General features: G+C 36.6%; 1 protein-coding gene and 1 non-coding gene across 3 annotated transcripts in view; one reads left to right on the top strand and one right to left on the bottom strand.

Annotated features, from left to right (window-relative positions):
* The window catches only part of SUGCT (succinyl-CoA:glutarate-CoA transferase), a 714,296-nt gene that overhangs the window by 673,193 nt on the left and 14,106 nt on the right, over positions 1-26,997 (bottom strand). For both annotated transcript variants that reach the window (XM_072791643.1, XM_072791644.1), the window contains exons 2-6: positions 14,274-14,325; positions 13,380-13,453; positions 7,461-7,546; positions 6,873-6,923; positions 322-442 (exon numbers count right to left, since the gene is read on the bottom strand). In XM_072791643.1, coding sequence (XP_072647744.1) covers positions 322-442; positions 6,873-6,923; positions 7,461-7,546; positions 13,380-13,453; positions 14,274-14,325 — 384 coding nt within the window. The remainder of the gene's footprint in view (positions 1-321; positions 443-6,872; positions 6,924-7,460; positions 7,547-13,379; positions 13,454-14,273; positions 14,326-26,997) is intronic.
* Positions 16,630-16,732, top strand: LOC140613660 (small nucleolar RNA U13). Its single transcript, XR_012014562.1, has one exon. It is a non-coding gene; the product is annotated as a small nucleolar RNA U13 (small nucleolar RNA).

Raw genomic sequence — 26,997 nt, 5'->3', positions numbered from 1 at the left:
GCTATCCTAAAGCCAATTAATATTTCACCTACAATTCTGCATATGAATTAATAACAGTACTTTGTAAATGTCTGTAAAATATCAATAGAAAAATTGGCAAAAAGCTACAGGCATACAATTCAAGAAGACATACAAAGAACCAATAAATATATGAAAAATCTTCATTTCGTTTAATGTTCTTTAACGATTAACAGGGGGGTGAGGACTAGTGAGAACAGAATCACTTCAAGAAAATCAACACTATATGAGGTTTCTTACATTGATAAAGAAACCCAGTAGCTGGAAAGTCTACTCATGGACAAGGGTGTGGGGTCGAAATACCTGTGATGGAACAGTAGATGATGTGAGGAGCAATCTTGTCTATATCTTCATATCCCAGGCCCACTGCAGACAGTTTGCCAGGGACATAGTTTTCCACAAATACATCACAAACAGCTGCAAGCTGAGGAAAAAGGGGAAGATGAGTCAGACTTCTTAAGGGACTTCCAAACTTTCAACAAATCCCCACATGACACAATTCTTTCTAATTTCAGTAAACACAGTTGATCCTTACTTTGCAATAGTCCAGAAAAATCACAGGAAAAGTGAATTACAAAGTAGAATTAAACAAACATAAAGGCTCTCATCAACTACTGGAGGTATTACTGCCAACAAAACAACAGCCATTAAAATACTCAATTAAATATTGCGGCGTTAAGTGGATTCTGCTTATGTTATTTTTTTTTTTTTTGCTTATGTTAAATATAATATCCAGGTTACATGGTCCAAACATTTTCCCAAGAAGTTTAGGTAGAAAAGTTAAACTATATGTGTACAAATATATGAAAAACACCTTAAATCCTTTACAAAAAAACTAAATACAATGTCTTTGCTGTTCCCCACCCTTACTATGTAACATTCCTCATTACAACCTGCACATATAGGACTTAATACATGTAAATGTGATTCAGAAATGCTTTCATACTTTTCAAATGCTTCCTTTCCAAAGAGTTCTAAATGTATTTAATGAACCATTAAAAAAAAAAAAAAAGATTAAACAGTAACCCAGTGAATCAGTAAATCAGAAACAAGGCCCAGAGTTTGATTCCCAGATCACTGCTCTTGAAACTGGAGGACAACGAACCAACGTACACCTTAAAAATTATTTTCAAAATTTCAATCGTGACTGCATTATCTCTTAAAAGGTCTGTTTTGAAATCATCCAAAAGTTATACTACCTCACCTAGAGAATTCATTACAATAATTCTTTTATTTTTTTGAAAATTTTATCTTTAAGTAATCTCTTTTTTTCTTAAAGATTTTATTAAAAAATAAAGAGAGAAACAGAGAGAGGCAGAGACATAGGCAGAGAAAGAAGCAGGCTCTCCTGGGGAGATCCCTAGGGACTCAATCCTAGGATCCCGGGATCATGCCCTGAGCCGAAGAGAGATGCCCAACCACTGAGCCACCCAGGCGTTCCTATTTTTAAATAATCTTTACACCCAGTGTGGGACCCAAACATACAAGCCCAAGAGCAAGAGTCACATGCTCCACCAACTGAGCCAGCCAGGTGCCCCCATTTCGGTAGTCCTTGAACATATCCAAGTGTCTAATAACTATTCAACAATTTTTAATTGCTATATTGACAGAGATTTAGATATAGTCATAAATACACACTAATAAAATAGAGGAAGACTCCAGATAAAGGTGGGCAAACTTTTTCCATAAAAGGTCAAATAGTAAATTTCTCAGCCTTTGCAGGCCACATACATTCCCTGTCGGATACTCTTCTTTACATTCCTTTAGCAATCTTTAAAAAGTATAAAACCCACTCTTAGTCCATAAACCATTCAGAAACAAATATGATCTGAGATCACGTTACTGAGAACCTCTCCTTTAGATTGAAAAGATTAATTAGCATAAACTGTAGATGGAAACATGTAAATAAATTGAGTGCCTGTCTGTTCTTGTGTCACTAAATTTGGAATATATAGTTGAAATTGTCAGACTTAACGAAATTTGGAGGCAGAAGTAATCCTACGAAACATCTCAATGAAATAACCAGTCACCCAGTCAGCAGAGCTCCTGAAACAGTGGCACCAGAGGCCAGGTAACCACTTATCTAGAGAGGAATGATAAATATATTAAGATATAGGACAGAGAGAGAAAGGTTGAAGTATGCACTCCAAATCTCAAGCCATATAGGCATCTTTCCAAATTTCAGGCTAACATTTGAAACCATGGAAACCAATTAACATTTGAGCAATTTTTCACATAAGCAACTCCATGCAGGGAGAGTTCCAATAAAGATGCATTTACTTATTTATTGTTAACGACAACCAAGTATTGCTTAGGGGATTGGGGAGAGGGCAGGTGTTAGTAGTAAATAAAACAAAAAGCTGCACTTAACTTCAACTTATTTCACAAATTTTTCTAAACCTCTATTTACTATTTATAAGGCACTCCTGTGGGCAGTAAAGAAAAACTACATCAAACATATCTAGGTTTCTACACTGGTCAGCTCTTGCTGCATATATTCTGCATGATGCATTATAGAGTACCTTATGCAAATGACATTTAACAAATTATTTTTAATTTTTTTAAATATTTTATTTATTTATTCATAAGACACAGGGAGAGAGGCAGAGATTTAGGCAGAGGAAGAAGAAGGCTTCCTGCAGGAAGCCTGATGCAGGACTCAATCCAGGATCCCAGTATCATGACCTGAGCCAAAGGCAGATGCTCAACCACTGAGCCACCCAGGTGCCCCTATTTTTAATTTTTAAAAGCCCTGTGTGGGTTCCTTAAGAAGTTAAACATAGAATTACCATATGACCCAAAAAATACCTCTTCTAGGTATACACTCAAAAGAATTGAAAATAGGGACTCAAACAGATACTTGTCCCAGATGCAAATGTTCACAGCAGCATTATTCACAGTAGCCACAAGGTGAAAATTATCCAAGTGTCCATCAACAGACAAATGTACCTATCCATGAAATGGAATATTACTCAGTCGTAAAAAAGATGATGTTCTGATACATGCTACAACATGGACAAACCTTGAAAACATTATTCTAAGTGAAATTAACCGACACAGCAGTACAAATATTGTATGATTTCACTTATATAAACTACTCAGAATAGGCAAATCCATAAAGACACAAAGTCGATGAGAGATTATCAGGGGCTAGAGAGAGAAGGAAGGAGAAAACTATTGCTTTCACCCCAGTTTCTGTCTGGGGTGATGCAACATTTTAGAAACACATCAGTAAGGATTGCACACTATTATGAATGTAATTCATGTACTTAAAAATGATTAAAATGGGAATTTCTATGTTTTATACTACCACAATAAAAAAAATTTTACCTGTGTAAGGTATTTGTATTTTCAGACTTCTGTGGAATCCTAAATTATATCTCAATCTACACCAAGTATTCAAATGGACCACAATAAAACTCACTGGTTCAGTAAAACAAGAAAATAAACATCATTAATAAGTTATGCTAATAGAAAAGTATTAAAAATATTTTAAGTTACCAAAACAAGCAGATTAAAACACATTATACATGGTATTACCTCACGTTTGGGGGGGGAAATGAGCATATAATGGAATAAGGAGATTTGACATGATTCATTAAAATATTAATATTTTTGCATAAACATGCATTAGTACTTGTTTAACAAGTCAAAAATTCTTTTAACTAAAAAGAGCTGTGCACAGAGCACCATGTAGTTTGGCTCTATGATGTCCTAAGAAAAATACAGAAAAGATGAGTTTAAGAGCAATAACAATTCTACTGATAAAGATAGAGAGTAGTTTTTATGCTTACCCAAGAACTGAGTACATATGCACTATAATATTTATTCAGAACTATCCCTAGAAAAGTATATAGGGCAGAAATTATTCTTTTCTCTATCCTATAAATATTTATTTTAAATATGTCCTAGCCACTTGCTAGATATTGATTCTTATTTGTTCTGTCATTCAACACATTCTCTCTCCCTCTGTTTCGGGATATTCAGTCATTTCAAGATCATGTGTGTTCCAAACAGCTTCAGCTAATCATTCATAAAAATTCTAACACAAGAGTGCTATAATTAGAGTCATCAGAAAACTCCCTCGGAGTTATAATTGCTCTCCACTCTAACTACAAGTGTTATAAATGACAATTATCTCAAGGGAGACCAAGTGTTTACTTCATTTCCCTGATACTATAATCTACTAGGAAATAAAGTGAGAAGACTGGTTTCCAGTTTTACTGGTGATCACCTCTTCCTCATCTAAGTACTCACAAATCACCTAAAACATCTATTCTAGAATCTGGCCCAGAATAAAAAGCAAGCACAATTTTGTATGAGTTAGAGAAGCTACTATCTTTTTCTGTCTGAAAGAGAAAAAAGAAAATCTTCCGTCTGGTCACAGAATTAAATAAGAACTAAAATTAATTTGAAATATAGAGTATCTGATTCTGAGTTCTCTTCACTAGATGTAATTTAAGAACAAAGTGGAGATCAGAAATAGAAAGGAAAGTGATGATAATAATTTATCCACATTTATGAACAAAGAAATCATAAAAGTAATTTCTAAAATGTTATATCAAAGAATATGCTTATTGGTAGGAAATGTATTCTGAAAGATGTCAGCACAAAGTTTCATATTTTTCACTTTAAAATAATTCAAGGGGGCAGTCCAGGTGGTTCAGCAGTTTAGCATTGTCTTCAGACCAGGTTGTAGTCCTAGGGACCTGGGATCAGGTCCCACATCAGGCTCCCTGCATGGGGCCTGCTTCTCCCTCTGCCTGTGTCTCTGCCTCTCTCTCTCTCTCTGTGTCTCATGAATAAATAAATAAAATCTTTAAATTCAAGAGGTGCCTGGGGTGCCTGGTTAAGCATCTGACTCCTGATTTCAGCTCAGGTCATGATCTCAGAGTCGTGAGATCAAGCCCTGCATTGATCTCCACATTCAGTATGGAGTCTGCTTGAGATTCTCTCTCCCTCTTCCTTTGCCCCTCCTCCTACTCGCTCTAAATAAATGAATAAATAAATAAATAAATCTTTTAAGAAGTTAAAATAGTTCAAAAATACATACGCAAACACACACATAGGTATACATATGTAAATAAGCAAATATAGCAAAATATTAAAATTATTGCAACGAGGCATAGGGTTAAAGAAAGTTCCTTATATTCTTCTTTCAACTCTTCTATATCTTTGAATTTTTCATAATAAAATGTTGGAAAAATATAAAATCCATGACATTGCTCTGTGGACCATAACATGTGCACACAAAATGGATATTGTGACTGTCAACTAATTAACACAGAGAATTATCTGAAATATAAATGACAGGTCAGAAAATTATTAAATCATATTGTTATGAAAATATCAGGCTCTACCTAGATTTTCTAAGCAGAGTTTTGTTTTTTGCACAAGCTGTTTTTGGTTAGCCTGTAGATAAAGGAGTCATATTTTTTGAAGCTCTCATGTATCCAGTTGATTGCTTTGTATGCTACTTTGGAACCGTTTCCATAAACTAAACTCATTATATTAGCAACCATAGCCACCATGGCCTGAATACAGAGGTTTTTTTGCTACTCTTAAGTTAAAAGAGAAATTGATGCCAGAAAGATTAAAAAGACTAAGCAAAAAATAATTTCTCCCCTAGGCAATAAGATTTGTAACATGCTAAAAGCTAAAAACATATAATTAGCTAAAAGCAATAGACATGAATATGTCCCCATACAATCTATTTAAGTTTAATATGACTTGAAATGTACTTTATTATTAACAATCAGACATGAAGAGAAATCAAGCCCATAATGAAAGTCAACTTAAAGTTGTTACAGTATGGGCAGCCCCAGTGGCCCAGTGGTTCAGCGCCAACTTCGGCCCAGGGCCTGATCCTGGGTTCCCGGGATCGAGTCCCACATCAGGCTCCTGCATGGAGCCTGCTTCTCCCTCTGCCTGTGTCTCTGCCTCTCTCTCTCTCACTCTTGCTGTCTCTCAAGAATAAGTAAATAAAATCAATCTTAAAAAAAAAAAGTTGTTACAGTATGGTAGAAGATTGGCAAGATTCTAGGACAGTGAGAAGGAACTCCTGGAGATCCATTTACTTTGGTCAGAATTACACATGCAGGCCTAAAATACTCAAATGTACACTTATGTCTTACTAGCAAGAGTATGAATTCCACCTAATACTGCCCCACTGAGAAGCTCTAATGAAATTGAAAAGTATTTGCTCAATCAAATCTGAAACCTTGACTACTTAGGTTAAAATATGAGAATGGTCTGTAATAGAAGCAAGGAAGCAGGAACTGTGACCACTGAAGGTGAAATGGAGAGACAGAAAAACAGAAAGAGGAGAATTAAGGCAAGAACAATCTCCTAAAACCAATTAAAATAAAATGAAATAACCACTGAGGAGAAGATAAAAAAAGAATGGTCTGAGAATGAAGACTATGGGAATTGGGTCCCACATCACTGGGTTCAAATTTCAGCCCCTTCCTTTACCAGCTATGCAATCTTTGGAGCATCACTTGAGCCCCATGCAACTTATTTCTCTCCCATGATTCTAATACCCATTTACAAGTAAAATTCTGAGGATTTGAGATCACATATGGAAAGTGCTCAAGCCTAAGATCTGATACAGAGAAGGCATTTGGTCAATAGTAGACAGCATTATGACTGAGTACTTTCACAAAGTAGAGAAATATTATGCACAACATAAAAGAAATTTTACTTAAACAAATGTAAAGTTAAATTCTTAAATGGTATTTACAGCAACATTAGAGATTACAAATGAAACAAAGTTTTAAAACACCTTTACTCTGATGTTCAAATCCCCAATTACAACCCAAGTGGCAAGATATCTTCCAAAGAGCATACTCTACCTCTTTGATGATTTTCACTCCTTTTGGATCCTTGATATTAACAGCTATACTCTAAAAATTAAAATATAATACATTAAAATAGTATCATAAAGGCTTTCATATTACTGACAGTTCAGTAAGGGAGCCACTCATATCACATGTTCTCCTCTCAAAGCAAGTGCATTTTCCTTATGAAGAAACATTTAAATTATATTTACTGATTTTATTTGCAATGTAGATATATTAAGATGATAGCAAGGATTACAGGAAAAAATTTCAAATAATAATACCAAGTGTTAGGCAATCAGCAATCACCGAAAGAAAAAAAATGTAAAGAATCAAATAATTTATTTCTTTAATAAAATTATTTCCATTTTAAACCATTATAGATTCTCATCAAATATTTTAAGTTATTACAGAGGAAGATTAGTTAAAAAAAAAAGCTCTCTTTTTTCTATTTGGTAACTGGTGAATGAATAAAATTTCACCTTCTTTTAAACATTAATTATATATACAAAAAAGGATAGAAATCAATGAGCCAAGGTGATATCAACAGTTTTGTTGTTACAAGAGAAATACAAAGAAAAAACAAAGAAATTATATTCTTACTTTTTTATTTCGATTAACACTGAGAAAATAAGCACTTTCTCTCCCCACAAAAGGTGGTCCCCAAGTTCGTGTATCATCGCCAGCTCCTGAAAACAACAGTATAAGCTATAAAGTTTTAACTATGAAACATCATGAGACATTCAAACCAACATTCACCCATCATACACATTCACAGGTGCCTAAGGAAAATCAGCACAGTTCAGTGGAACTGGCAATCTAGAGGGACCATGAGAACTTGTGGGAACTGTCCAAACTCTACCCATTCATGTTATTCACTAAATCCTTCCATATCATCTTTCACTAGAATCCATGTCTGACAGTCAATATCCAGAAAGAAATCTACTGGCAATCTTTATATTTAATAAATGGCAATTTGAAAGAAAAAAAAATAATTCTCAGTTTTTGAGTAAGTTGGTCAGCTCTCTCTGTGTTTCTTGGCATTAAATCTGCAAAGAAATGCTGAGTCTGCAAAAGATTTTTGTTAAATATTATTTAAACTAGAATAATGGTAAATGAAATTCTATAATAAAATGGCATCATAAATAAATAAATAAATCTCTAAGTTTCTGGGAAATCCCAGAAATAAACCCAAGCATATGTGGTTAACTGATATATGACAAGGGAACCAAGAATGCTCAATGGAGAAAAGACAGTCTTTTCAACAAATGGTACCAGTATAATTGGATACTCACTGGTAAAAGAATAAAACTCAACCCATATCTTATACCACTCATCACTCACAAAAATTAATTCAAGAAGGATTAAAGATTTAAACATAAGACCTGAAACCATGAAACTCCTAGAAGAAGACATAAGGACAAAAGCTTGACATGGATCTTGGTAATGATTTTTTTGGATTGACACCAAAAGCACAAGCAACAAAATCAAAAATAAACAAGTGGAACTTATTTTCAAACTGAAAAGCTTCTGCACGGCAAAGGAAACCATCAACAAAGTGAAAAGACAACCTACATGCTGTGTGATGACTATAGCTAACAGTACTGTATGATATATAGGAAATTTGTTGAGAGTAAATTCTAATAGTTCTCAGCACAAGGAGAAATTTTTTTCCTTTATTCTTCTCTTCTTTCTTTTTATCATATCTACATGAGAAGATGGCTGTTAGCTGAACCTATTGTAGTAATAATGTGGTAACAATGTATGTAAATCAAACTATCATGCCATGTGCCTCAAACTTATACAGGGATGTATGTTAATTATTTCTCATTACAATTGGAAAAAAAATTTGTGTTATAGCGACCAATCAGAAAAGGCAAAATAAGTTACTGAATAGCAGATTCATTTATTTTCAAATTCTAGAATAAAATTTTAGTCAACTAGGTCTTGCTTCAAGGTAAAAGGTTAAAACCATCAATATTGAGGCACCTGGGTGGCTCAGTGGTTGAGCATCTGCCTTTGGCTCAGATCATGATCCCAGGTCCTGGGATTGAGTCCCACATCGGGCTCCCTGCATGGAGCCTGCTTCTCCCTCTGCCTGTGTCTCTGCCTCTCTCTGTCTCTCATGAAAAAATAAATAAAATCTTGAAAAAAATAAAACCATCAAAATATAGGGGTTTTTTTTCTGGACACCTACTTTAAGTGATATATTTGTGTTAGATTCAAAGACAACACTTTGAAGAGTTACAGAAAAACTTTCCTTTGCACAAAAAGCAACTGACAAACAATGTAGACAGCTCAGAAAAATCTATCAATGACTAAATGGCACAAAATAGTATCATTAAGAATTTTATAATATAAGGTCTGGTCAAATATTGATAGCAGAAACTAATCACTATATAAGTAATTAAAATCACAGTATTTATCACTAGCCCCCAAGAAGAAACTACTTGTGAATATGAGTTAAAAGTTTAAATTCTAATCTCATCTAAATGATATAATTAATCTATTAGCCCAGTGACTTTATCACTGAATCTGATCAAGAAAAACAGACATAGCCTTTTGGAAAACAAAACAGAGACCAAAGATCAGACTTATTTATTTAAAAACAAAACAAAACAAAACAAAAAACTCACAAGAGAAAAGAGGATAAAAGAAAAGAAACATTAGTTCCAACTGGAGATAAACCAATAACAAAACAAACCAGTCAATGGTAAGCATCAAATGGAATGGCATGCTCAAAACATCAGGGGGGAAAATGAACTACAAGATGCCAGAAAGGCAATCTTCCAGTAAAAAAAAACAGGTAAAAGCTTCATGGAAAAGGTAGGTGCGAATCTGGATCTTCAAGATTAGACAAGACCTCTCAGAGTCAAGAGAAAATCCAGCCACTTCCATTATTTTGAAGCCTCCAATACCTTAATTTTTTTTATTAAATAAAGCAACATCAAGATAGGCCTAAAATTAGATAATTTTAAATGTTTACATTCATCTCTCAGGTAGAAATAATGTCAGGAATCTCAACTGGAGGCCTACCTGGCTTTCCCAACCAGGGCTTTAGAGAGGATAAGTGGCCTCTAAAAAGAATCAGCTGTGATGGTACATAATAGGAAATAAAGGCAAAAGGTCACAAACTGGGGAAACTGGCAGTTGAGAGATATTTTCTTTGACTCACACAGAATTTAAACTTTTTAACTAGCCACCATGATTTCAAAGTCTGGAGATCTCATGTAAACTTTCAGACTGCCTTTCTTAAATATTATTTCAAAATATTCAATCCATTCAGCAAATATTTACTGGGCACCTACTATGTCACAGACACTGCTCTAGGCAGAGCAGACACAGCTGTGAACAAAAGACCATGCCCCTGCCTTCATATATATCCCTGCCTATGGGGCACAGTCCACAAGTACCAGCAGCATCATTTGCTGCCCTACGTAGTCTATGTCACTCAGTTAGGTTACTGCAGAAAGAAGAAGAAAATGTATATGTTCTTTGATTACAAAAATAAGAATAATCCAAGTCCCAAGTCAGAAAATGATAACAAAATAAAGAACTGAAGAAGTGGACATTAAAAAAAAAAAAAAAAGTCTAGTTCTCTCCTGAACTTTGAAAATCCTGCCAAGTCATTTTTCCTCAGATCTGTGTTGAATAACTATCTCAAAAATACAAAATAGTTAAACATGCAATATGAACATTAAAATGCACTGGGCAGAAGGGTTAAGGGAAAGAGCAATCAGGAAAAAAACAATGAACAACTATGTGCTAGGAACAAAGCTTGATACCAAGTGTATGACTGTGGGACATAAAGGCCTAGACAAAGGAAGGAGAAAGGAGAAATAAGGCCTACATAACAGGAAATAACGATCTCTAAAATTTATACAATGACAAATATTTAGACTAGTGATCAACTGAAATAGAAAGAGAAATTAGATCAGATGCTCTGTCTAGGATTGGAAGACCCAATGGCTGAAATTAGAACGTGCTGTGGTGTTGAATTCATATAATAATATGGAACTTAAAGTTTTATGAAACCTGGAAAAGAAAAAAAAGGTATTCAGCTAGAAAGTAAACATTATCCAGCATGCAGCCAGTATCAACCAGAAATGATAAACATCAATGACTAGATATATGAAGCATTCATTATATCCGGAAAGCAGGATTCTCCAGGCTCTCCTACCACCTGGTTCCTGATAAACAGAGGGTCAAATAAATACAATATAATAATATGTAATACTCCCCATGCTGTCAGAGAATCTTCTGCTAATTCGTTTGACCTCCTGAGAATTCTATTCAGCTGAGAGTTAAATCTTCTACACCATGTGGTCTACTTTATAGCATTTAATCACTTATGAGAAATTAATAAGGTGATATAATTATAAACTAGTCTTTTATGAGTCTCACAGATATATTCACACTGTTCAAGGCCAGACCATTTTCATCAAATTGGTAATTCTGCTCTATATCCATAAGGTTTCAACTTAAAGAATAAATAATGATGCTGTTTTGAAACCTTCTGAAACAAGGTCTTTATAGGATGATGTAAAGGGTATGGAGAATGTGAACTCTGCCCTTTAAGTGCTTGTAGGAGAGAAAGAGCATACATGACACTGGTCTAAACAACTTTCAATAACAGCATGAACTAAACACCAAAATACTAAGAAGGCACCCAAAAAAAGTGAGAATTCTGTACACAAAATAGGTTTACTTGGAAAAGGGGAAAGAAGAAATAGGAAAGATGTCAGATGAGAAGCAAGGGACGCCTGGGTGGCTCAGCTGTTGAGTGTCTGCCTTTGGCTCAGGGCATGATTCCAGGGTCCTGGGATCGAGTCCCACGACGGGCTCCCTGCATGGAGCCTGCTTCTCCCTCTGCCTGTGTCTCTGCCTCTCTCTGTGTGTCTCTCGCAAACAAAATCTGTCTCTACCTCTCTCTGTCTCTCATGAATAAATAAATAAATTAAAAATCTTTTTTTAAAAATGGTGTTTATAAAAAAAAAAAAAGACCTGATCTCAGCATCAGTGATTCTGATCTCAAAATCTCAAAATCTTTAAAATTATAAAATGAGGAAATCTTTCTTTTGTTAAAAACAGAAAAGAATGACTTATATTAGAGTATCAGGGTTCCTTCTGGAAGGACTCTGATTCCCTTTCTTTCTCTCCTTCTTGTGTGTCCTACAGGAAGGGAGTGTGGCCAGGCCAACTCTGAACTCAGCCCCAACGGGAAGGCTTGTGTGGGGCTAAGGAGGACCAGGACCAGAGCGGAGTGCATGGATGTCCTTATCAGCTGTGTACTTTTGGACAAACTAGTTGTCTCTCTGTGTTTCTGTCTTCTCTTCTATAATTGAAGAATAATAAAACATCATCCCATAAGGTTGTTGGAGAGATTAAATAAATATAGGCAAAGTACTTAGAACTGTAGAACTGTCCCTGGCACTATGATAAGCATTGGCATCACTGTTACTACATGGTGCATCTCAGTTTCTGTCAGAGGCTTTCAGGTGCATGTGAAGGACCTGGCCTAAGCCTTACCCCTTGGCACTTATAAAAAGTAAGAAGAAATCATTAGTATAGGTTCAGAAGAAAATAAAGAATGGAGAAGAAAAAATAATCTTTTCATTTCAATTCTCTCCTCATCCCATATACAGACACATGGAAAAAAAGAAAGAAAGAAAGAAAGAAAGAAAGAAAGAAAGAAAGAAAGAAAGAAAGAAAGAAAGAAAGAAAGAAAGAAAGAAAGAAAGAAAGGAAGGAAGGAAGGAAGGAAGGAAGGAAGGAAGGAAGGAAGGAAGGAAGGAAGGAAGGAAGGAAGGAAGGGAGGAAGGAAGGAAAAAAGAAAAGAAAAAAAAGAAAGAAAAGAAAAAAGAAAAGAAAGAAAAGAAAAGAAAAGAAAAAAAGAAAAGAAAAGGAAAGAGAAAAAGAAAAGAAACAGTTAAAAATTGTATTAGTTTGGGGCACCTGGCTTGCTCTGTCAGAAAAGCATGTGACTCTTGACCTCAGGGTTGTGAGTACAAGACCCATGTTAGGCGTAGAGATTACTCAAAAATAAAATCTTGGGGATCCCTGGGTGGCGCAGCAGTTTAGCGCCTGCCTTTGGCCCAGGGCACGATCCTGGAGACCCAGGATCGAATCCCACGTCGGGCTCCCGGTGCATGGAGCCTGCTTCTCCCTCTGCCTATGTCTCTGTCTGTCTGTCTGTCTCTCTCTCTCTCTCTCTCTGTGTGACTATCATAAATAAATAAAAATAAATAAATAAAATAAAAAATAAAATCTTGGGCAGCCCAGGTGGCTCAGCGGTTTAGCGCCGCCTTCAGCCCAGGGCGCGATCCTGGAGACCCGGATCGAATCCCACGTCGGGCTCCCGGTGCATGGAGCCTGCTTCTCCCTCTGCCTGTGTCTCTGCCTCTCTCTCTCTCTCTCTCTCTCTGTCTCCCATGAATAAATAAATTAAATAAAATCTAAAAAAAAAAAAAAGTATAAGAAACTGTATTAGTCTTTATGTTTTAAAGGGAGCAACAGCTTTACCTGGTCTTTCCACTTTTATAACTTCTGCTCCAAGATCTCCTAAATTCATAGTAGCAAACGGTCCCGCCAGTACTCTACAATATTAACAATGACAAATAATTATCAACTTGAAGAATTTTATATTGATTCTTAATAGCCTATTAACATAGACAAGGTCATATAATGATAGCAAATTAAAATTGTTAAAACTCCTCAGAACAGTAATTTGGCCTTATGTATTAAGAGCTTTTAAAAAGTATATTCCTGGGATGCCTGGGTGGCTCAACGGTTGAGTGTCTGCCTTTGGCTCAGGGAGTGATCCCGGAGTCCAGGATCAAGTCCCACATCGGGCTCCCTGCAGGGAGCCTGCTTCTCCCTCTATGTCTCTGCCTCTCTCTCTGTCTGTCATGAATAAATAAATAAAATCTTTTTAAAAAAAATAAATAAAATAAAAAGTATATTCCCTTTGATGCACTTCCAGAATTCTATACTATGGAAGAAATCCTAAGATTTCCTGAGGCAAAGATTTACGTACAAGGAAACCTAACTTATAATGGTGAATACTGGGAGATGAGTAATTATGTGACACCTATATAATAAAAGATCATCTTACATTTTTCTTGAATTTTGAAAGACATGGAAAAATACTCAAAATACTACATTATCTTTTAAATGTGGGTAAAACTGTAATTTCAATATGGTTCTAAATTTTTTTGATTAAATATAAAATGTAGATTGGGAAAAATGCACAAATATTACACTAATTGCCTCTTAGAGTGATGAAATTATAAAACTTTTTCCTTTTTTGTTGACCTTTCTAAAACTTTGAGTGTAAGCATTATAATCCAAAAAAATAACTTTTTTTTAAAGAACAGAAAAATTCAATCACCAAAACATAAATAAACCAACACTAACCTTGTCATGTCCAGAATTTTTATACCCTCCAGTGGCTTCATATTGTCAGTATCTGGCAAAACACAGAAAATATTTGAAGAGCACTGATTACTAATTTTCGGAAGAAAGAATGCTTCATATTGTTTTAAGTAATCTGTATTACTACGAAAAATATATGTTTTCCTTCACAATATTTCTCTTTATATGTAATACAGAAACCTTGACCTGACCCACTTAAGTCACTCTGTAAAAATTACAATAGCTAATATCCAATTAATAAAGTCCACAGCTACACTTAAGATAGTTTGTCTAATGAAAAATGAAAGTGGAGGAGGAGGAATGTATAGGGTGATTTTTAGGATTTTTAGGGCACTGTGTTACTGTAGGTTATAACAAACATGCCACTCTGGTAGAAGGATACTGATAAGGGGGGATGTATACAGGCAAGGGATAGATGGGAAATCTCTATACTTTCCTCTCAATTTTGCTATAAACCTGGAACTGGGAACACCTGAGTGCCTCAGTGGTTAAGTGTCTACATTCCTGATCCGAGGTTCTAGGATAGAGTACTGCATTGGGATCCCTGCAGGGAGCCTGCTTCTCCCTCTGCCTGTCTCTCTCTCTCTCTCTCTCTCTCTGGGTCTTTCATGAATAAATAAAATCTTTAAAAAAAAAAAAAAACTAGAACTGCTATAAAAAAATTAAGTCTTTAAAACATAAATAAATAAAAAGTGAACTAAACAACTAAAAAGTATTAATAACAAAAACGGAACAACAAAGGCCTCCACGTATCTGTGCTACATTTAAGACAAGAAGAAAAAGGGCACCTGGGAGGCTCAATGGGTTAAGCATCTGCCTTCAACCCAGGTCATGATCTCAAGGTCCTGGGATCGAACCCCAGGTTGGGCTCTCTGCTCAATAAAGTCTGTTTCTCACACTCCCTCTGACCCCCTCCCCTGCTTGTTCTTTCTCTCCCTCTCTCTCTCTCTCTCTCTCTCTGTCTCAAATAAATAAACAAAAACGTAAAAAAAAAAAAAAAGAAAAAGAAAAGACAGGGAGGGGCACCTGGGTGGCTCAGTGGTTGAGTGCTTTTGGCTCAGGGCATGATCCTGGGTCCTGGAATCGAGTCCCATATCAGGACTGCTTTGCTTCTCCCTCTGCCTATGTCTCTGCCTCTCTCTGTGTCTCTCATGAATAAATAAATAAAATCTTTTTTTTAAAAAAAGGGAGAAAGTATGAATTTTGAAGTTTATTAAACAATTTACAATTATATGTTTATTTCCTTTTTCTCTCCATTTGCCAGCTATAAAAATAAGAAGATAGGTCAATAATTATATCACTAATTCACTGAAAGTATTCAACATTAAGTCACAAGGTCAAATTCTTGCCAAATGGCTTACAAAGTTTAGATAATGACGATTGAGATTAAGCTGAATTTATGAGGAAAAAAAATGAACTACTGGTTCAGTACATTTTTAAAATAGATTATTTTTTAGAGCAGTTTTGGATCTGGACAGAGGGAGAAGCAGGCTCCATGCACCGGGAGCCCAACGTGGGATTCGATCCCGGGTCTCCAGGATCGCGCCCTGGGCCAAAGGCAGGCGCTAAACCGCTGCGCCACCCAGGGATCCCGACCTTCTGTGTTTTAAATATCCCTCACCAGAGTGATACATTTGCTACAACTGATGAAGCTACACTGATACCTCAGGATCACATAATTTAGAGTTCACCCTTGGTCTTGTACGTGTTATGAGTTTCAACAACTGCAGACTGGCAGGTAGCAAACATTATTATATACAGAGTAGTTTCATGCCCAAAAAGTCCTCTGTGGTCTATTCATCCCCTCCTCTCCTCAAATTCCCAGAAACCAATCTTTTTACTGCATCCACAATTTGCCTCTTCCAGAATGTCACATAGTTAGAATCATACTACCTACTACATACTACAAAAGGTAGCCTTTTCAGATTGGCTTCTTTCACTTGGTAATATGCATTTAAGTTTCCTCTGTGGCTCGACAGATCATTTCTTCTCAGTGTTGAATAATACCCCATTACCTCGATATACCAGGTTATTTATCCATCCATGTAACTAAGGGACATCTTGGTTGCTTCCAAGGTTGGCAGTTCTAAAGAAAGTTGCTAAAATGTGTACCGGGTTCTGTGAGGACACAAGTTTTCAACTCATCTGGGTAACTATCAAGAGTGTCAATTACTGAATGGTGTGGTAAGAGTATGTTTAGTTTTCACTCCATCTTCCAAAGTAGCCGTACCATTTTGCATTCCTACCAGCAACGAATGAGACTTCCTCAGTTCAACACATTTTTAAAAAAAAATAATGCAGCTCCATCACCAGTGGGTTTTAAAAATCTCAATGCAGGATCTTTTTGTAGTTCATAAGCGTGATGATTGGGTGTTCACGCCGTTGTGTGACATGTGCCTCCCTCCAACCTTGTTACGATGTGGCACATTACCCGTCTGACGTGAAAAAAAAAATAAAAATAAAAAATAAATAAAAATCTCAATGCAGCTCCATCACCAGTGGGTTAAGAACAAGAGTTACATAAGTCACACATTTCCACATACACCAATAATCTTGAGAAGGATCACAGTGACACAATAATTCTTAAGTAGGAGGATCCCCAGGCTACATGGCTCCAGTGAGAAATATTTAAAGTCCATATAATGGGCATTTTCTCCTTGAAATCAGACAATTTATTCTTTTACAGTAAGAAATTGCTGTCACAGCCCTAGGAAATATGTGAAATCTATGTGACTGGTTCATTATTTTCTGGGAAACATACTTACTTATATAGAAAACCAAATTATACCAGAGGATCAGAAAAGGGAAAGTAACTAAAACAATGTTTAATGTGGTAAATTGTTACAACAAGGGCCTCCATGAATCACACTTCCAGATATCCACACCCTTGTATATTCTCCTTCCATGGTGACTCTGGATTTAGACATTTGTTTTGCTTTAGCCAGGGGAACATTAGCAAACTTGATGCCCACAGAGGCTGGAAAAGTGCTTACACAGTAGGGCTTGACTTTTTGGAACACTTCTACCATCAGATGAAGAAGCAGAAGATGAAAAAGAGCAAATGGAGGGAGGCTTAGCCATCCCAGTCACTGCAGCTATCTCAGGTGAGGTCCAGACATGAGAGTGAAGCCATCTGAAAATACCTAGACCCAGGCACATGAGTGAGTTCAGGTGAGTCCAGCAGGACACTCACAGAATTTTGAAAAAAAATAAGCCACGGTTGTTTTAAACCAGTAAGGTTTTAAGTGGTTTGTTGTACAGCAATAGATAAACAGATACAACAGCTTATGGCAGAGTGGTCCTTTCAAAATGTAAAACATATGTCATTCCCCTGCTCCAAATCCTCTAATGGCTTTCTACCAAACTTAGAATGAAATCCAACATCCTATTACCACAGGCCGCAGATCCTACTCGCTCTGGCCCTCTGCTACCTCTCTGGCCATGACCCCTATCACTCCCTCTCACTCTTCTCCAGCACATTAGCTTGTTTGCAGTTCCCTGAACACACTGAGCATATTTCTGCTTTAGAGCCTGTGGCAGAAACAGAGATAGACCGCCCATATTCCCCTTCAAAGAAAGGAATTTCTGCCCAACCTACAAGAAGCATGGTTAACATATAACTCCAGTATTTGTTTCTTCAAGGTCCACCTCAGCTTTCCTCAGCTGAGGGTGCTCTGTTCTCAGGACAGTCTCCGGTCAAATGACCGATCAAAGTTGGGCAGAAAGGCCTGGTCATTTCCTCTACCCAGTGCAGAATCTTGTATCTGCTCTCCTTGGTGTAGTGCTCTGGAACTCCTCATTGAGCTGGCAAAGAATTTGACAGGTGCATGCAAGTCTGATATTCCTCTGCCCAACCCTATTTCCTTCCTTTCCCTTTCATAGGCGGTAGTCCTCAATAAATCCTTTGTCCTTCCAACTGTCTCAACATCTGCTTTCTTAATAATCCGAGATGTGACAGGACTTTTGCACTTACTATTCTCTAGACTTGGAACTCTTTTCCTCCATACATTTGCATGTCTTGCTTACTTCTGTCAAATTTCTGCTCAACCACCACACAACCTTGCCTGATCGGCCTATCTCAAACAACACCCCTCTGGATCTCAGTATGTTTTAGTTTTCTTTTAACACTTACCATTACTTCACATTACATTATATGTTTACGTATTTATTGTACTACTGTCTTTTCCACTGAAATGTAATCTCAGTGAAGATAGGACTTGTCTGTCTTGCATCTCCAGCCAGAATTCACTAAGAATTAGTTGAACGGTCACACTGGGAAAGGGTGAGGGAAGGAGGGAGGAACTCATATACTTAATAATTCATACGATCCTTATAATGGGCTGAATGTTTGCATCCCTGCAAAATTCATAAACTGAAATCCTAATCCCTGAAGTTACAATATTAGGAAGTGAGACCTTTGGGAGGTAATTAGGTCATGAGGGTGGAACCACCAATGGAATTAGTGCCCTTATATAATGAGCCCCAGAGAACTTCCTTGCCCCCTTTCCACCAGATATGGGCCAGCAGGAAGTTGGCAGTCCTCAACCCAGAAGAGGATCTCACCAGAATCCAAACATGTTGGCACTCTGATCTCACATTTCTAGCCTCCAAACCATTTCTGTTGTATATAAGTATATAAGTATGTAAGTCTGCAATATTCTATTACAGCAGCCCAACTTGATAAAAATCATTAAAAGACCAGAATCAGGGCACCTGGGTGGTTCAGCGGTTAAGCATCTGCCTTCGGCCGAGGATGTGATCCTGGAGTCCCGTGATCCAGTCCCACATCAGGTTCTTGCAGGGGCCCTGATTCTCCTTCTGCCTATGTCTCTGCCTCTCTCTCCATCTCTCATGAATAAATAAATAAAATATTTTTTAAAATTAAAATAAATAAAAGGACCAGAATCTTCAAAGTCAGATAGCTAATTTTTCTCTAACCCAGACAGGGCTTGAATAGGGCAGGAAAAGACACAGTTAGGGGTCCCTGGATGGCTCAGCTGGTTAAGCGTCCAACTCTTGATTTCGGCTCAGGGTGGTAAGACTGAGCCCCATGTCAGACTGCAGTCAGTGGAGAGTCCACTTGAGATTCTCTCTCTCTCTCTCCTTCTGCCCCTCCACCCAGTCTCATGCATTCTCTCTCTGAAATAAATAAGTAAATCTAAAAAAAGAAAGAAAGAAAGAAAGAAAGAAAGAAGAAAGAAAGAAAGAAAGAAAGAAAGAAAGAAAGAAAGAAAGAAAGGAAAGAAAGAAAGAAAGAAAGAAAGAAAGAAAGAAAGAAAGAAAGAAAGAAAGAAAGAAAGAAAGGGAAAGAAAGAATAGAAAAGAAAAAGACACAGTTAAAGACACAGTGAAAACGCTCTGCCAAAGAACTGAATGGGCATTTGGAGGAATAGGTAAGCTTAGCAGATAGAATGGAAAGGAAAATCAGAGGAGAGAAAGCTGAGGAAAAATGACAGGAGAAAGATTATCAGGGAAAAATTTCCATTAACAAGACAGCTAACAGGCCTATTTTAAATAAATTACAAATAGTATTATACTTTACATTACATGTGGCAGCTCTCCAAAATTACCAAATTAATTCAGTAAACCCTGGCACAAACCCAGGGTTTGTGTGAGTAGTTCTGGGGAAGATTTTTAAGAAGAGAGTGAGTTGGAGCTGGGGCCAAGTGGGTATAATCAGTACATGAGATAGGACATGAGTGAAAGCTTTGTTCCTACTGTGTGCTAATCATCCTATGAAGATACGGTGTGAGGCATCATATCCCTTCCTCCTCAGGTATTCCATGATCTACTGGGGAAAACTGAAACAATTACTATTACGATTAAGAGAACTACCACTGAATTCAAATTGCTCTATTTACTAACTTGTGACCTTGTTCTACCTTGACTTCTCCATCAGTAAAACAGGGATAATACTGGAACCTATCTCATAAGGACACTAAAAAATTAAACAAAACATGGCCTTCTAAGCATTTAGCCATGGTGCTCAATAAATGTCAGCTACTGTCAGTATCACTTCTATCATCTCCCTAACCTCACTCCTGTGTTCCTTACTTCAGTAAATGGTTACCACTTGGTTACCCAAGTCAAAAACCCAAACATAATTCTTGAACTCTCTCTCTCTCTTTTTGCACCTCTTAAATTTAATGAAGAACCACTTACTGCATATACTTTCTCAAAAATCTCTCTTGGCTCACTCCTCTTCTCTCATCCCCACTGCCACTAGGGTAGCTCAGGTCACCATCAACTCTCTCCTGAATTACTCTAACACCCTACTAAGTCTGCTGCCAGGCTTCAATCTTGGTTCTCTTCAAAATTCCCTCCATATGAGCACCTGGGTGGCTCAATCAGTTGAGTGTCCAACTCTTGATCTCAGCTCAGGTCTTAATCTGAGGGTCCTGAGTTTAAATCCCTTAGTGGACTCCACAGGGGGCATGGAGTCTACATTTAAAAATAAGAAAAGAAAAAGAAAATGCACCCTCCATAATGCTCCCAGAATTATTTTTCAAAATGTAAATCAGTCCAATCTTTTCAATCGTATCTGTTTCTCATTCCTCTCTTCCCTCTATCTCAGTTAATGGAATCATCAACCCTCTACAATAGAATCCGAGATCTTCCTAGACATGTCTTCCTCTTCACTATCCATGTTCAGTCAGCCATCAATTTTCTGTTGAATCTGCTCTATTCTTCCCCAGGGCCCTGGTACTGCCTCCATTCAAGCCTTCATCATTTCTTGTCCCAACTGCCTGCAAAAGCATCTTAACCTATTTCTGCCTAACCTCTGTCCCCACCAATCCATTCCCAACACTGCTTCAAGAGTAATCTTCCAAAATGAAGAGCCCATTATGCCACTTTCTTGTTCTTTCACCCATTTACTCATGGTCTTTTCCCTCATGAGGCTTACAGTCTATTGCTCCTCCTAAAACTAAAACCAGTTTCACTCCTGTCCACCTTTTCAATTTCAATCTGCAAAAATGGAAATGTCTTACTGGCCATACTTCTTTCAAATCTCTCATACTTCTAGGTGACTGTATGTGCTCTTTCCTCTGACTCTAATAACAACCCTCTATCCTGTCTTGCCTAGACAAGTCCTTTCATCTTTCACGAGTCAGCACCCTTAGAAAGTATACGTGCTCACCACAGCATCCTGAACAAGTCTGTCAAGAGCATTTTTCTGAATTATGATTTACTAGTTAGTCTTGACCAGATGATAAACTCTTGAGAAAAGAGACTTTCATTCTGTATTTCCAATATTAAATACTAGCACCTGGTATGTAGTAAGAACTCAACAACTGTTTGTGGAAGAAAAGAAATGACAAAAAGGAGGAAAAAATGTCCTCACATTTTGCCACAACGCATTATTAGATTGCCATAATGGAATGTTGTAAAAAAATATTATGTAGTCTCATTGCAGCAATTGGAAGTAGCATTTCTTGGTGCCCACCAGGGATGCTGCAGTGTTTTATAACCAAATCTCAGAGGTGACATATTATCATTTCTGCCATATGCTATTAGTCACATAGGCCAACAGGTGCAGCATTAAGGTGTACTCACACAAGGGTATAGGAGGAAGTAAGGATCACTGCAACCATCTTAGAAACTGGGTAATACACTTGTGGTGGTTTTGATTTGTATTTCCATGATGACAGGTGATGTGGAGCACATTTTCATATGCTTATTGACCGTTATCATGTCTTTTTTACTAAACATCTGCTTCAAACTTTTGCCCATTTTAATTCAGTTCCCTTAATGAGTCTACACATCATTGCTTCAAGCACTCTTACCATCCTTGTTACTTAACACACTGAGACATAAACATCAAGCTGATGGAGAAGCTTCGGTTTCATCCCCTATAAAATCAGGTTGCCTACCTTCAAATTCATTGCTGTCCAACAACCATCTCTTCCCAAAATAGCTACTGCAAATATTCTACACTTAATAAGCCTCAAAATCCCTTTCTTCTTTAGCTGTCATGTCAAATAGCTTTATTGGAAAATTCTTCTTTGCGCAAGAATTTTATCAACCCAAGAGAAAATAACTAAAAATACTGATAGTAGTCATTTATACATAAAGGTCCAGCTAAATAACCCTATATTGAAATTTATCAGTCACAAAGCCTTATTTTAGTGTGCTAGGGCTGCCAGAAGAAAATAACATTCACTGAGGGCCTTAAACAACAGAAATTATTCTCTCACAGTTCTAGAGTCTAGACGTTCAAGATCAAGATGTCAGGAAGTTTACTTTCTTCCAAAGCTTCTCTCCTTCCTTCATTTGTAGATGGTCACCTCCTTGCTGCCTCTTCACATGGTCATCCCTCTGTGCAATATATCCCTGATATATCTCCTAACCTCTTCTTATAAAGACACTAATCAGAAAGGCCAACCAGAACAGCCTCATTTTAACTTAAACTCTCTCTTTAAGGGGGACTTACCCCTAGAAACAGCCACATTCTGAGATACATGTGGTTAGGACTTCAACATATGCATTTAGGGAGACACAATTCAGTCCATAACAAAGCTCTACCCATGCATGCAGTTTCAACCAGCTCTTTTAATATCCATCTCTTATCATGTGCAGAACAGCCAAAAAATCAGTAAGATATAGGGAAAATCTGTATCAAGAAGAAAGAGACCAAAGCCAACATGAAAAAGAAACACGGAGCAAACAGATATACAGCAGGTAAAAGAATATTTTTAAAAACTACCATTATGATTCCATCATTATGACATTCTGGAAAAAGCAAATGATAGAGATAGAAAACAGATAAGAGTTGGGAGACACTTGGGATGAAGAGAGGGAATGACTGCAAATTTTGAGGGGTAAGGGAAGTGTTCTACACCTTAATTATGGTGATGGTTACATGACTATGTTTGTCCAAACTCACAGAACTATACACAAAAAAGAATTTTACTGTATGCAAAATTTACCTCCATAAAAATGTTATCAATATTATCAGAAATGTGAAGAATTTGCACTTACAAAACAGAAAAAGATACTTGTAAAAGAAATGTACAGAATAAAAATATGATCTTGAAACTTTACAAAAAGATGGAAGAATGAAAATGTAAGAGAAAGGCAGAAAGATAAAAATATGATGAGGCACCTGGGTGGCTCAGTCAATTATGCAGCCAACTTTTGATTTTGGCTCAGGTCATGATCTCAGAGTCCTGGGATGCAGCCCCGCTTTGAGCTCCATGCTCAGTGGGGAGTCTGCTTGAGGACTCCCTCTCTCTCTCTCCCTTTGATCCCCCTCCCCTACACTCACACTCTCTCTCTAATAAAAAAAATAATCTTTAAAATCTTTAAAATAAAAAAATAAAAAGATAAATAAAATCTTTAAAATCTTTTAAATTTAAAAATCACCCAGACAATAGAACAAAAAGAAATAATAAAAGTGAAAAATAGAGAAGAGGGAGGAAAAATAAAGGATCAGCCCAGGAATTCTGATAATACAGGCTTGCCTAAGAGTGAACAACAAAAACAGAAGAGAGACATTAATAAACAAATAATTCAGAAAAAGTTCACAGAACTAAAGGGCATGAATTTCCAGATTGAAGGGCTCTGTGCATGCCCTGCACACATTTTAAAAAGACACACACCATTTTGAAAAGATATATGCACCCCTCTATATACTGCAGCATTATTTATAATAGCCAAGATATGGAGGCTACCCAATTGTCCATCAATAGATGAATAAAGAAGATGTGATACACACACACACACAAAATGGAATATTACTCAGTCTTAAAATAAAAGATGCAACCTTGCCTTTTGCAACAACATGGATGAACCTACAGGGTATTATGCTAAGTGAAAAAGTCAGACAGAAAAACAAGTAACATATGATTTCACCCATAGGTGAAATTTTAAAAACAAAACAAATTAATTTATAAACCAAAAGCAGAATCGGACCTATAAATAAATACAAACTGATGGGTGCCATTGGGGAGAGGGGTAGGAGTATAGGCAAAATGAGTAAAGGGGAGCTGGAGACATGGGCTTCCAGTTATGGAATGAATAAGTCATGGGAATAAAAGGCACAGCACAGGGAATATAGTCAATGATCTCCTAACAGCATTGCATGGTAGCTACACTTGTGATGAGCATAGCATCAATGGACAGATTCGTCAAATCACTGTATTGTATATCTGAAATAAATGTAGTATTTTATATCAAATATACTCAAATTTTAAAATTAATTAATTTCATTAATAAAAATAAAAAGACACACACCAAGAATGAATAATTCATGGAATGAAAGGTACACCATAGAAAATATGGTAAATGTTGCTCTAATAGCATTGTATGGTGACAGATGGTAGCTACACTTGTGAATATAGCATAATATATAGAGTTCTCACACCATGATATTATACACTTGAAACTAATGTAACCCTGTGTTTCAACTATAATTCAATAAAAAAGTAAATAAAAGATTTTATTTACAAAATGGTATAAATTTTTAAAAAGTAAAAACTATATTAAAAGACATATCAAGATCCATTAATGTAAGAATTTGGAACACTAAGATTTTCTTCTCTGCGAAAAGATCTGAAAACTTTCTAGGGAGAAAAAAGCATCGTATATAAAGTATTGGCTAGCAGAATGTCATTGAAATTCTCAATAGTCCTGGAAACTAAAGCATAAAAATGGAATAAAAACTTTTAAAATTTTGAGAGGGAAATGTATTTATCTTCTAAATTCTAAGCCCAGTCAAGCCATGCATCTTGTGTGAGTAGAAAAAGACTATTTTCAATGATGCAAATTTTCAAAAACTTTACCTTCCCATCCTTGCTTGTGAAAATTATTTCTAGAAGATATGCTCCACCAAAAACAGAACAAGAAATAAGAAGATATACTGGGTCAGAAAAATGGAGGATCTAAAGGAGAAGGATGAAACGAATCCTCAAGATGACAGTAAAGAAAATACTAACACCATAGCTGAAATATTTGTACTTATGGTACAGCTGGCAATGAATTAAGGACAGATACTGAGAAAGTAAATGAAGAAGCCAGACAAATATTAACACAAGGGAAAACAAAAAGGTGTATGAGAGCAGCAGTGTAATCAAAATATGAAGAATAACTATATAATCATAACTATATATATATATATATATATATATACTGAATACTGATCTAGCAAACTTTATTATTTGTAAGATGGAAAATTTATGTGTAATTGTGGGAATGGTAGTGAAAGAAAGCTAGTCTTTATCACTATAGATAATGCCTAAAAACAGAATCAAGAAGTACCATTATAATCATGTTAGAGATCTGGAGGTAAGGGGCACCTGAGTGGCTCAGCGGTTGAGCGTCTGCTTTCAGCTCAGGTCATGATCCGGGGGTCCTGGGATCCAGTCCCACATCGGGCTCCCAGCAAGGAGCCTGCTTCTCCCTCTGCCTGTGTCTGCCACTCTCTCTGTGTCTCTCATGAATAAATAAATACAAATCATAAAAAAAAAAAAGACGAAAGAGAGAGAGGAAGAACTGGAGGTAAAAACTCAATGAGATGGCTGAAAGAACTGAAATTCATTGTCTCAGGAAAAAAAGGGGGCAGAGAGACATAAGAGGCTACTGTTTTTCATAATTAACTTACAGTTCTGAAGTATGTGTAAAAACCTTGATTTTTAAAAATTAAAAAATAAATAAGTCATGTTAAATTCATAAGCAACAGGTGAAGTATCATTTTGCTGTACTGTCCCCTGCAATGTTTTGATAAATATTGCCACTCTGAAGCTTTCCCTGATTCATTATTTGTACACACAGCAGCAGCTTCCAAGGGAAATTTCATTCTCTTCTCATTATTTGCAGACTCTGTATTTGAGAATTCAACTACTCGCTAACTCCAAAGTCAATACTACAGAGCTTCTGCAGTCATTCTAGGACATGCACAGAATGTAGAAAAATTGTTCATGTTTCCAGCCGAAGCCAAAGTAGGCAATTCTCTGGCCTTCCAGGTTCAGGTCTCATATGCAAACAAGTGTCCTTTATATGTGGTGCATTTAGTGTCACATCTTCACATTTCTGTGCTTTTTCTTTTTTTTTTTTTTTTTTTTTTTTTTTTTTTGGTGATTTCACCACTTAAAATGGCCCCCAAGAGTAGTGCTGAAGTGCTATCTGGTGTACTTAAGTGCAGGAAGACTAAGATTAGTCTTGTTTTTTAAAGATTTTATTTATTCATTCGAGAAAGAGAGAGAGAGAGCACAAGCAAGGGGAGGGACAGGGGGAGGGAGAAGCAAACTCCCCGTTGAGCAGGGAGCCCAACAAGGGACTCGATCCCAGGACCTAAGATCATGACCTGAGCCCAAGGCAGACACTTAACTGACTGAGCCACCCAGGGGCCCAAAGATGAGACTCATAGAGAAAACACATGTTTTAGTAAAGCTTTGTTCAGGCATGACTATAACTATTCAAGTTATAATGCTATAATGCTATGGCCATGAGTTCAATGTTAATAAAACAACAATTTATACTAAATAAGGTGACTTTAAACAGAAACACACACTTAACAACATGTGTATTCTGTGTATTAACCAGTAGTCAAAAATATGTGACCAAAGACTTGCAGGAACTTAATCTTATATTTCCCCTAGGGGCAATGGTTCAGTATTCACTCATTAGGTGTTCGGTTTATAGAACACACCTACTTCTAATAACAAGAATTAACTGTATAAAGTGGCAAGAAAAAGATCAATGCTAGTTC

The sequence above is a fragment of the Canis lupus genome, chromosome 21 (assembly GCF_048164855.1).
Source record: "Canis lupus baileyi chromosome 21, mCanLup2.hap1, whole genome shotgun sequence".
Lineage (NCBI taxonomy): Eukaryota > Metazoa > Chordata > Mammalia > Carnivora > Canidae > Canis > Canis lupus.
Note: the sequence above shows the minus strand (reverse complement) of the source record. Positions and strands in the feature narration are given on the sequence as shown.